This window comes from Dreissena polymorpha, chromosome 4 (genome assembly GCF_020536995.1).
Source record: "Dreissena polymorpha isolate Duluth1 chromosome 4, UMN_Dpol_1.0, whole genome shotgun sequence".
Lineage (NCBI taxonomy): Eukaryota > Metazoa > Mollusca > Bivalvia > Myida > Dreissenidae > Dreissena > Dreissena polymorpha.
The window spans coordinates 79,582,835-79,596,449 of NC_068358.1; the positions used below are offsets into that span (position 1 = coordinate 79,582,835).

General features: G+C 35.4%; 1 protein-coding gene across 3 annotated transcripts in view; it reads right to left on the reverse strand.

Annotated features, from left to right (window-relative positions):
* LOC127879590 (insulin gene enhancer protein isl-1-like) overlaps positions 1–13,615 on the reverse strand; it is a 53,805-nt gene that overhangs the window by 16,418 nt on the left and 23,772 nt on the right. For all 3 annotated transcript variants that reach the window (XR_008049164.1, XM_052426542.1, XM_052426541.1), the window contains exons 2-4: positions 9,859–10,048; positions 7,578–7,936; positions 1,924–2,195 (exon numbers count right to left, since the gene is read on the reverse strand). Coding sequence is in view for 2 of the 3 variants with exons in the window: in XM_052426542.1 (XP_052282502.1) it covers positions 1,924–2,195; positions 7,578–7,936; positions 9,859–10,048 (821 nt within the window). In the remaining variant the exon portion in view is untranslated. The remainder of the gene's footprint in view (positions 1–1,923; positions 2,196–7,577; positions 7,937–9,858; positions 10,049–13,615) is intronic.

Here is a 13,615-nt window from a genome sequence, read left to right on the forward strand (position 1 = left end):
GAAAAAAAATGCTCGTCACCATCACAGCATTGGGCGTACAGCGAGACACAGTTGTATATGAGTTATATGTCTGTCATATTTCTATAGAAGGTGTCAAAGTTTCAAGCCAATGTTTTTGATATTTTCAGTCCGGAAGAAACATTTAGACTTCATCTTAAATAATTTTAGTTATAATATTTGAAAATCGGCCGTTTGCGCCAACCGTAACACATGAGCAGCTTGCACATTTGAACAGTCTTGTCAGGAGCTACCATTTTCGCTATAAAGTCACGAAAGGTTTCGTGTTCCCATTAGCGGACATGGTAACGCCTGACCGGATTTCCCGAATATGGCAAAGTACCCATTTTCGCGTGACGTGGGTCCGTTCATCATCAAAACCGGAATGCACAACGATATGAAAGACCGTGTTCGAACATTCGACCTCTAAATACTGAATGTCTGACCTTACCCAAATAGAACAGGGACGAGAATCAACAAATAACGTGTAACTGAACTTACAGTGCATACCAAGTACGCAATTCCACCTTCTAACAAGTCGTATATTAAAACGCATAATTCGAACCCCAGTGAGACGCGAAATAAATCATATTGTAAATACATATAGCTCCTTTTGAGTTTTAAAAAGTATTACATTCTATATTGCAACGTTTTATGAAATTTTGAAACGTTTTATGATATTTTGCATAATGAAAACGAAAGTTTAAAACACGAGAATCAATTACCCTATTTTCCCCGACGTGATTTATAGGACAACGGGTACTTGAAGATTGCCGTATGAATACACGATGTACCGGTAAGTAGTACCAGTCATTCGCAGAGGCAACAATGTCAATAGCAAATAGCAGAATTACTGTTTTACTGCCATTCAGGGATACCAGGTTCCATATTTATTGTTTGAGTTTATTTCGTGCCGAATTTCTACTTGTCAAAACAAGTGATTCTGGTTTTTGTCATATATATTATGATGCCAGGTCGGTAAAAAAATGAACAAAGCGCAACTGTCTCTCGCCATATAACATCTGGGACTAATACCAATGAAATATTTATCGTTTAGCTGTCAGCGCTGAGTTTAACAAGATAGGTAAAATGCGGCAATAGCTATGCAGACCCTATATGTTTGATATTCTATAAATAAACAGAAACGGGTGCACCCCGCTTGTTTATTGTACTATCTGCGAGCATCCCATATCATATATGTATTTTCAACGTTGGGGGTAGTTAGTTCATAATATTTGGACAAATTCTTCATATTGATTTCTTCGGAGTTGCCCAGTATCGTAAATGCGGGATGATGTCGTCAATAAAAAGCATCTCTTTACAATACATTTCAGAAGCAAATCATGCGGTAACGCATAGCGCATAATGGATATGAACACACACGCTTCTTATTTAAGGTTAGTAAATACGCTTTGTCATTATTGACCCCATTATACACATGATAAGATTGATTAACTAACAAACCTATACAAATGCTGAACCACGCATTATTTATTGAGACCAAGATATAATTTATTTGCAAAATATGTTTTTGCGTACATAATAGACTAAGTTATTAATCACATGATTTATAGAGTTGAGTTATATTAGCGAAACTCATTCATATTTCTTACAATCAGCCGTATACATGTATGAAGCCTTAGCTGTTGCAATATCACCAAATCATGTACAAAACTAGATTTAAATAAAAAGTAATCGGTCACTCTCCGCCATAACATGTTTCTGACGTAAAATTATCCGAAACGGACACATATGAAGCATTTCAGTTTCTTGGACATATAAAACCATTTGTGTACAATAAATTGCGTGCATATACATTATACAAAGGTGATGTCATAAGAGATAAACTTACTATTTGGAATGCTTATGTTACAGTTTTCATAGCAAAGATCAACAAAAATATTCCAAAACAAGGCTACAACCTACCTTCTCCTGTGCTTGTTGCTGCATCTGCTTCATCAAAATGCTTCTTTTCTTATCCTTGCAACGCTTGTTCTGAAACCACACCCGAATCACGCGCGGACTTAAATTGGTCATTTCCACTAACTGCTCTTTCATGAGCGCATCCGGTCGTGGATTTGCGTTATAACACGTGCGTAACGTGTGAAGTTGTTTTTCATTTAAAACGGTCCGAACCCGTGTTGGCTTGTGGTCTTTTTTTACACCGTTTTTTCCTGGTCCCAGATGTTCGCGCCTTTCTGAAAAAGTAGGTGTATATTCTATTCAATAAAAATCAGCAAAAGGTCATTTTTTGGAAAGCTTCAAATTGTAACAAAATATATTTAGATTTACAATCTTAAATAGAACCAATCAACTAGTGACATCACAATAAATGGCCCCTTATAAATTTCCGGTAGGGACATTTTCCCAGGCCGAATTTTCCGCCAGAGGGTGTTCACAGGTACTTGGGCCCACTGTGCAAATGTATCGAAGAAAATCCTATTTTTCCAACTATCTAATATTCTGAGCATATTGTAATATGATTATGCGCGATTATAATTAAGTAATTGTTAAATATTTGCTCTTCGTTCATCTGGCACAGTGCGACTGAAGTTGTTGAATCCCTTGCATGCACACATTCGGTTTCCTTTTGAGAGACCAAATATTGACAGAAAAGATCAAGCAAGCTTCGACGGTGATCAAATAGACAGGGAAAAAATAAACTCCGAAATATTTGAGCGGTGCTCTGTGAAAAGGGGGTTTAATGCATTTTCGTAAAGTGTCGTCCCAGATTAGCTAATGCAGTCCGAACAGGCTAATCAGGGAACGACTCTTTCCGCCTAAACTGGATTTTATAAGAAGAGGCTATCTTTAAACAAAATTAAAATAAAAGCTGAAAGTATCGTCCTTGATTAACCTGTACGGACTGCATATGCTAATCTGGGACGACACTTTAAGCAAATGCATTAAACCCCATTTTCACAGATCACGGTCTATTTACAATCAGTTACAATACAATAATTGTAGGTTTGCGGTTGGTAGGGCGATGCGGAAAGTGTGTGTGGGGGGGAGGGGGGGGGGGGAAGGGTGATGACTTTTCCCGCTGCCGTGTTTTGCTCATCTTTCGATCACGCGTTAAATTTTATTTCAGTAATTACGAATATATCAGTCATAAATGTCAAGTCCTTATCAGTCTTAATATTTATAAATTCCGCGAATTTGTTTAATCGTGAATTGTCTGACGAATTATATTTTATAGGTGGCCGCACATCGTCAAAAGCCGTTTCAGCATCAATGAATATGAACTTAACCCACTATACATGCTGCCGTTTTAATAGTGTTATTTATACAGGTAAAGTTATTTCCCGACCACTGAAAATAATAACGATCAATTATATATTCAAACTAAGCATTCGACAATTTAATTTAGAATATTTAACATCTTTTTGCACCAATTCTGCATAATGTCATTTTAAATATGAAGTCATTATTCTGGATAATTTGGTGATTCATTTATTGTGAAAAGTACAGAAAAAGCGCTTCCGGGAGCATTGCAAGTTCTTATACGTTCATGCTCGGAATTCCCCGTACGAGCTCGGACCCACAAGTCTTTCGAGGCTTCGCGATGCGTTTATTTTAATCATCATTATTAATAATGCATATTTGACCTTTATGTGATATTCTCATCACCCGTGCACGTTGATAAAATGCCAACGCCCCTCCCCCCTCGATAGTCAGACATACACTAGCCAGAGGCTAAAACGTGGAAATTGTGGTTCATCGATTATTAGTTCCAAGCTAAAGATCGGAATATTTAAATCGGTAATAAGTTAATAACTAGTGTAAGATCTTTTGAAAGTTTTAACGTAGTGTCATATTTTACCAATTAACAACGATGACGTCGCTCTTGAATGTTTTTTGAGTGTTGTTTTATATTGAAAACAAAAGTGCTGGTGACGTTCTGATTTTTAATTGGCTGAAAGGCGTAAAATGCTTGGTAAAGTTAGCGTTACCACTAACCGTATCAAATCGTTTTACGGTACGTTTTTGAAATCAATAAACTATGAGTAGTCAACATATAGGCGGTGTGGATCTTGCACGTTTTTTGTGTGTTTATTTCTCAAACTCGGGGACATCTGAAAAAAATCCTTCAGCAAGAGACTTAAATGCTAGTGTTAAGGTAGTGTAGTGGCAGTATGATGGTAGTGTAGTGGTTGTGTAGCGGTAGTGTTATGGTAGTGTAGTGCCAGTATGATGGTAGTGTAGTGGTTGTGTAGCGGTAGTGTTATGGTAGTGCAATTGCGCTGTAATGGTAGTGCTATGGTAATGTCAAGGCAGTGTATTCAACATTACGTGTTTGAATCTTTAAAAAAAAATGTGAAAAATAAAATCATAGTAATCAGGAAATGAATAAAACATATTTAATGGATCTTGTAGGTTTGTTATTCCTTTCACAAAGGCAACACTGAACAATCAGGAATGTACCCAAAAGGGAAGCTTTTCAAGGACAATGTCAGCGTCGCTTTATTACATAGCGACTTTTTCGGCAAGGTATTTGCTCAAGAAAAAGCAAGAAGATTTCGCCGGCATGACATGAGCAATAATAAAAACAAGAAGGTTGCGTTCGTAAGGCATGTGCAAAGAAGAAAAAAGATTTCGTTCGCTAGGCATGTGCAAAGAGACACATATGCCTCTCTGGTTAATAATAGTCAAATAGATTGTTTCAATGTCCTACAATATGAAAACATAGAGCGGATAGAAGTACAGACTGTCATGGAAGAACGTATCAATTTGAAACTCATCGGGAATATGAAACTTTCATTAGCGTCGATGGACCACTTTGAGAGGCCGAGTCAATTGCGAGCGAAGACATGCGAATACACACTACTGGGTAGAAGTTAAACATACTGGATAGGAGTCAAGGGGCACAAGTGGCCGCTTCAGAGGGTACTGTCAATTACATTCAATTACAACGCGCTATTTAGGGTCGGGGGTCTTTCAGCAGTTTGTGTAAGTGTGTATGGGAGTGGGTCGGGTATGTTACTTCATAGTAAGATGAAAGAGTTTTGAATGAATCAAAATGGTTTAAATCTTCACAGCGCCAAACATTTACAACGTTGTGTACTTGTATGTAGTCAGATCACGCTTTATGTGTACATCATAATAGGAAGTGTTACGAGAAAATAAAATCTGTTCTTCAGGTTCAGCTATGTTGTTCGCCTGAAGTTGTTTAGCTGAACCTTCTTTATTACGAAATTAGTTTTAACATCAGTAAAACGTAGATATAAATGAAGAACATTTAAAGCGTACTGAATCAGCGCCTTGGTGCGTAAACCTCCGATGTGATTTATAATTTTTTGTCAGTTTTAAGACATGATGTATGTTCGTACGTGGGAATTAAACAAATTTATGATGGGGACATATTCATTCAGCGGAAACAAACCATGTGTCAAAATATAGACGACAGTGTGTTAAATCATAAAGCTGATAAGTAATATTGTATTTGTAATGTAGATATACAGAGCAAAACAGCTTCCGAGGAAAACGCCTCAATAAATCCGCAACTTTAAGTATCGAGTATGCTAAATCATACACCTTGTTTGTGAAGATAAAAGAATATGATAAATCTTCTGCTCAGTAAAAGGACAGACCAAATTTGATATTTAGTAAAAGATACACATGTTACGATTACATATAGTTTGTAGAGTAAATCTTCTGGTGGAATTGTCCGAAGAAATCCGACATTTTAAAACGACGCGGGTTTAATTGGTAACGTGAGAATCTGTTGACCGGTCAGGAAAAGAACAGCCGAAGACTTTTGCGTTGACAGACGACAGTTAGCCAACTACGAGCGCGCGCCAATCTGTCACGCGTTAAATGTTTTCGGCAGACGACATTTATCAAAATGACTAGATATAAGTAGAATCGTGTTCAAGCATCAATCACTGGCGAAATATTAACAAATTGTGTTATGTTTCCGATGCTTTTATAGGACGTATACAAAAGCAAGTCCAACGAAACTTTCGTTTTAATATATATGGTTCGCGAAGTATTAACACGTCCATCAAATGCTTATCTCATGCAAAAACGCTGTTAACTCGAGAAAAGAGACCGGTTTTCTTGTCATCTCGATTTATTTTGCGGCCGATGCGTCAGACGACCGCGGAAACGATGCCAAAATGTTGTTAAACTGTCTGGCGTTGATTTATGTCTAATATTTAGGTATTAAGCCCATAAACAACATACGAGCTGATTAAAAGCCCGTGAAACGCTCGTGCAATCAAACCGGATTCAATTTACGGCAGAAATGCAGATAATTTAGTCATATTACAACACGATCAAGGCTGCATTTCTACATAGGAAGCGTGAAAATGCTGAACAGGAAATGAACAAAACATTACACTTCCGGAAAATGGCAAAAGGCATTATGCAATTGGTATTATTGTAACAGACTCGCATATATAAACTAATCATTTCGGGGACAAATGGTTTATGACTAAAAAATAACAGCACGTTGGTTTTTGAAATCTGCAAGTGCCAAAATTCACCACTCACTATGCTACCCGCTGCGTTTCAAATGTGACACGCTCTAAGCATCCACCGCGCAAAATGAAAAACATCCCCGTTAGAAGTGCATCCACTTGGTAAATGGAATATGGCAGGCTGTTTTTGCTGTTTGCATGTTTGGATACTGACTATGCTCCCATCAATCTTGCTTTTCAGCGATGGCAATTATCAACACGTCAGCCTTTATTTCGACATGTTGCCATTTTTTAAAATCGAATTATAGTTACCTACATCGCACTAAAAGAACGTATTATTCATTAGATTGATTTTAAAAGTCAATTAAAAGTGCGTTTTGTTGTTTGTTGTGCCTAATTTTCATCAAGAGGATCGTTTTCGAACGAAATTGTAAACAAGACCCACATTGTGAACAGATTTGTCCGAATTATATTTATATTTGCCATCAATTTCGATTATTTGTGAACAATCGCTTTCATCCCGATGTTTGACCACGATTGAGTCATTGTTTACCCCGTGTTTATCAATTGCCACCATGACAGGTCGCTAATTATTACGCGGATTTTTTAACAAAGTCCCATTACTGTCCGGGTTGCACACTGTATCTACGAAAATATCTACCCGGGTCTTGACAAGGGCCTCGTCGACGAGACGAGAGGGAAAACACGGGCTACGGGTTCACAAACATGTGGATTAGAGATAACTGTGTCATAATAGAGTTTAAATAGGCGATTGTCGCTTATTAGTCGAGACTGATAAAGAACGTTATGGTGAAAAGAGAGTGGACGATGGAATGTGAAATGATGTATGTCTATACAAGCAAATCTTGAAATGCAGTTTTATTCACCTAAACCCAACACGCTTCAAACTTTAATTATTTTAAATTTGTGAAAAAAATTAACAACTTTTGATACCTTTTGAATCCTTATATACTACATATAATGTTATTGTAGTCGAACCAAACATGTATTTAAGGAATAAGTGAAGAAAGTGTCGGTTGTCGTGAAGAATAATAACCAGGGGTTATGTTTTCCGATCAATGGCCCAATCACAGAGAATTAATGATTGAAACGTCATACAAATGTGCTACAAAGTAATTGTTTAACTATGCAACTTACCACTATTTAATCCCTTTTCACTTTTGATATTGCCGTTCAATAGATTTTTCGATTTTTCTATATTGTTGTTGTTCGTGTTTTTGTTGTTATTATTGTTCACACTACTTGTACTTTTCGTTGACGGACTACTTTCACAGTCACTATTTTCGTCTTTGATTGACGCTCTTTCCACTACGTCGTGGTCCGCTTTACAAAATAGTCCGTCATCACGGAGGGCGAATTCGTCGCCGGGTATCAACTGTCGGCTGCAAGCTACGCACCGGAAGCAGTCTATGTGATATGCATTTTCGCGAGCACGCATAACTAAGTCGTTTTTAAGAAAACTGTGGTCACATTTCGCACAGCGTTGTCCAAATAACCTGAAATGTAATAATAATAATAATAATAATAATAATAATAATAATAATAATAATAACAAAAATAATTAAAAAAGATGAAAAAAATAATTTTAATAATAATAATAATAATAATAATAATAATAATAATAATAACAAAAATAATTAAAAAAAGATAAAAAAATAATTTTAATAATAATAATAATAATAATAATAATAATAATAATAATAATAATAATGAGTTTTATCTAAATAAATGATTCGATAATGCGACTAATTATAAAAGATATATAATTTAATGTACACGGAATTAATTTTGAACTAATAATTAACTCCTTTGATTGTTGCGTAAATATATACCTTGACTCGTAATCTAATAAGCATATTTACACTGATAAATATTTATTTGCAATAAAAGAAGCGCAATAGCATGAATGGTGATGTAAGTGGCAGAAAAAACGGTTACAATGGACCCCATAGTATTTGACAAATCCTTTCTATTTTAATATGACATTAAATAACATAAGTTTGCATTGAATATGTTCTGTTGACACTGATGAAATTGACTAATAAAGTTCAGCGAAATAATTGAGGGGACTGAGAATAGAGAATAAAAGCCTGATCTCTGAAATGTACTTACATAGGCTTAATAGTCGATGCTAAATTGTCAAGTTATAAGCCCATTAGGCTTTCCAACTGCTTTCATGGGAATATTTTAATTGCCAAGAATCTGTTACAAGATGAGATTTACATGATGGAATCAATAATTTCATTCTGAAGTTTAATCAACACCTCCATTCCTGCTGTGATCTTTGATCACAACCAGCGGCTCTTTGATCTGGCGACTATTATCAAAGTATTCAATTGACGTATGATTAATCCAATTAAAGTAAGCCGACGAATTTTTGTAGTTTATTTACGAGAACAAAATAGATTAGACGTATTATTTTGAAAAATCTAATTTCACTAATTCTATTGCTTCAGCAAACTCAGGTTGTCGGATTAAGGGTAAAATAATATATAAAAAATAATCGCGTATGAAACTTCGTTTTGAGGATAGTCTCCACAAAATACAAAAAAAAAACGATACAAAAATAATTATCTAGCAAACGTATCTACCAAATCATTACAGATCAGTTAGCGTGTTTTATGAGTTATTTATTGCATTGATTGCTTTTGGGATTTAAATTTTAAACTATATTTTTGTGGGGTGTATACTATTTTAAGGTTGCGTTAGTATATGAGGAAGAAAACGCAAGTTTCTCAGAATAAGTAACGAAGGAATGAAAATAATTAAGTTAACTCATATTAGGTGAAAACTCCGCTTTAATTATATTATAATAAAAGACAATAGAACGCGCTACGTTTGACCCAGACAAAAAACAAGTGTCTATACTTGTATCTATACTTGTATCTATACTTGTATCTATACTTGTATCTATACTTGTATTTTTTATTTGCTTAATTGACAGTTAAACGCACGAATGCCCTCGCTCATGCGTACAGTAAATACTTACGATAAAACTAAAAATAAATTAAAATGTATTCGATTTCACACACATATTTTTCGACTTTTTGATTTCAAAATTTACATTTCTATAATCTTGCGCTAAACTATGCGATCGACCTTGTTAAATTTCAAATCTGAGTAATAATTAACTGAACTAAAAGGAAACTATTTTAAAATGTCTCGTTTTAATGATATCAAGATATTGTTCCAAACTAAAATTATCCTTCATGCGGCAATATGTATTTTGTCGTTCACAACAAGTGTTGTCTGTAACGATCAAGTAATCGGTGTTTGATAAGATTGTAAGTGAATGGTTGTTCTGAATTTTCTGTAAAGGTTTCTTATTTGGTTCATACACAAATTTCCAAAGTTTCTTAAGTATTGTGTTGACTTGATAGAACCCTCATTCTTTCAAGTGAAATACCAGAAAACCTACCTGGAATAGTCCCGTTTGCAATAGGTCTTCCCATCGCGAACGAAGCAGGTTCGAGTCTCGTCAAGATACTCGTTACACTCGGCGCACTTGAGACAAGAAGCGTGCCACTCCAGGTCCGGGGCCACCCGCAGGATGAACGGGTCGAGAATCTGGGAGCCACATCCGACACACATCGGTAAGCGTCGACGTTCTGGAAACATTGAGAGAGGGGTTTCCTGTATCTCAAGTGATAATGATGATGATGATGATGATGATGATGATGATGATGATGATGATGATGATGATGATGATGATGATAATGATGATGATGATGATGATGATCATCATCATCATCATCATGATGATGATCATGATGATGATGATGGTGATGATGATGATGATGATGATGATGATGATGATGATGATGATGATGATGATGATGATGATGATGATGATGATGATAGTTGTTGGGAAAACGGTGGAGGTGTTTATGATGGAGATTATCATTAAGAAAACGGGTATGTGGATGACTTTAATGGTGGCATTTGTGATGAAGAGAACCATAAGGAGGGTGTGGGTGGTGAGTTTGTTATGATGGTACGGATGATGATAAAGATGATGATGGCGATGCATCATCGCAATCATAAATTATATTATAAGTGATGATGGCGATGCATCATCGCAATCATAAATTATATTATAATAATAATTATAATAACAATAATAATAATAATAATAATAATAATAATAATAATAATAATAATAATTATTATTATTATTATTATTATAATAATTATTATTATTATTATTATTATTATCATTATCATTTTAAGCTCAATAATTATCTTAGTTATCTTGTACATTCCATCTATTTCGTAGCAGCCTATGAAATTCTTTAAAATCGATTGCACGGAGTTGTCATCCAGCAAGGGGTTATATTAATTGAATGTACATATTTGCATGCAGCGCTGGGTTTAAAATGTACAAATTAATTGTTTGAAATAACAGCGCTGCAGTATTATGAACTAGTACAACCGTCGAGAAAATCATCGTCCCCGAGTATCAATGACACTGGCAATTGATTTCTGATTGAAAATCGATCTTTGCCTTCAAAACGCCGTGAGAACTTGTTAATCTATTCGGCAGAGAATGGAACTCCAGCGCCATCAGCAATTATAACAAAATCGCACACTATCTGATCGAATCAGGTGAATACTCATGAAAATCAGTACAGCTGAAACACACGTAATGAGGTCTTTCGTGTAGTCATGTGTGATGACATGCTGATTGACTGCAGAAAGGTACACTGTCTTGGCGACATTTTTTAATTTGAGTTTATTTTCGAATATTAGCGGTTTGTTTGCAGATACGCAACGTGATTGCGAAATCATACTTCGTTTAGAGCATGGCATGTCACAACGCACGGTAAAAAAATATGGAAACATTTATTTATCAATTTCTGTTTTAATAGTAAAACACACTTAATTTGTAACTTTGTCTACAGAAACATACTTTCTTAAAATATGTAAATTTACGATATAGTTTCTGAGTGAATTATTTACAAAATTACACATTATTAAACCGCTCAAATAGACACGAAACTTGAATGGAAATTAAATACAAACGAATAAAACAAATAATAATAATAATAATAAATAATAATAATAACACTATAACGTCAACGACCGTTATCATACTGAATGATGCGTATCAGTAAGATGATCCCTCCTTATTACAGTGGATTTCTGTTTAGAAACTCCTTCAATGAAACAACAACAACAACACATACCATACACAGGGATACAAAAATACTATACATTACAAAATGTTCACTATCATGTCAACAAAAATTTATAAATATTTCGACTGAAGTTCGCTAACATTTCTACTTAACTACCAAAATTTGAAGTTTACATTCAAACTTTGCATTCGCAGTCACCACCATGTACGATTTGAATCGTTTGGATTATCAGATATATCAGTAATTTTGACTGCTGGAATGTTGAGCTTGAGAGATGCATGATTGCTTTTGATATTTCTGTCATAAAGTTTTGTTCGAAGTTTAAACAGTTTTTTTTTCTGTGGGGGAAAAGTGGGAAACGGAACGCTGTCACGCTGGGGTGTTGCGAGGGGGCAGTATGATTATCCTTTGCTCTGGATTTAAAGTTGAATTTTATTTCAAATTGTGTTAAAGATTATGGCATGGTAAAATACAGCAACAACAAAAAGGGTATAACATCTGATTTATGTTTTTTTAATACGCAAGTAACAGTCTGAGTCAATATAACATTTTTGAAATAAAAAATTTGAAACAATTAATGTTACAATATACGTATTATGTTATTTATCATGTAAACGGTGTATTTGACATCTTGCTTTATTCCGATATTCACATTTTGCATTTGAGCAAACGCGTTAAGTGTCTCGAGACCCCTTTCTGGGAAGTACCGGCTTCTTTTATATGGGTCGTGCTCTGTGAAAAAGGGTTTAATGCATGTGCGTTTAGTGTCGTCCCAGATTAGCCCGTGCAATCCCCACAGGCTAATCAGGGACGACACTTTCCGCTTTTATGATATTCTTCGTTTGAAAAAAGTATCTTCTTAGCAAAAAACAAATTTAGACGGAAAGTGTCGTCCCTGATTAGCATGTGCGGACTGCACATGCTAATCTGGGACGACACTTTACGCACATGCATTTGACCCTATTTTCACAGAGCGTGGTCCATATAATATTCATTCGCTTTATTTGAACAAAACAACGATAAATGGAAGCAAATAGGTAAACGTTGATGATGAAACTGATTCAGTGAAAATGGCCTTACGGCGATTAACTTGTTATCTCAATTATTAAAATGTAATGCTCCGTAGACGAGGTCAGATGCGCCGGTAGAAAGTTCATACACAAGGTACTTCTGTATGAAACAATCGTATGGAGGAGACTCCGGAGGTTGGCGAAGTATTTAATCTGACCATAAAATATTAACAGTTATCTGTCAGTGCGATTTCACGCGCGGTCGGTCGCCTGCTTTGAGGTTCACAGACGACATTTAGAAATATGAATTATGGAAGCGATCTGGGGATTCGAGGGATTCCAGATTGTTTTCCCCATTGACTGTATAAGTCGACATTTTTTCCATAATAGCTCATAGAAACCATATAGTATTTTGCCTCGCAAAAAGTGACAGAGAATAACTGGGTACTATATTAATACAAGCAAACATGAAAACATATTTTAGATTTCGAAAGAAAAACGATACAGATGGCGTAAGAAAAAATTGATAACATAAGTATTGAAATTTTAACGCCCATAAAATGCGATATATAAGGTAAAAACTTAACATTAATTAACCTCCCCCTTTCTTAATAAGTTATTGAATTAATAATATAATCGAAGAACGCAATCCAGAAAATACGTGATCACCAATATGAACATATAATATGCTTCTTTTTATATCACTAGAGAACTTATTTGCATGAATATTGCTTAATAATATACATAGATGCATGGCGACATGTAATTTAATAATACATGCAACTCTCCAACATGTCAATGTTCAAGAACTAGTTGAAGTACCGACGTGGGTGCATGTATATCTCGTTTAACGATCAAGATTCGTGCGTTGTAGTACCATCCTTTTCGAGGGACGCCAACAGAGCACCCAGTCATCGGTGTCTGCGGTTTCAAGAACGGAGACAGCACATACTTCGGGTCAGTGTTTACTTTTTGAACGATGTGCAAATAAAAACTGTGTGCATATGCAATTATTTGGTTAACAAAA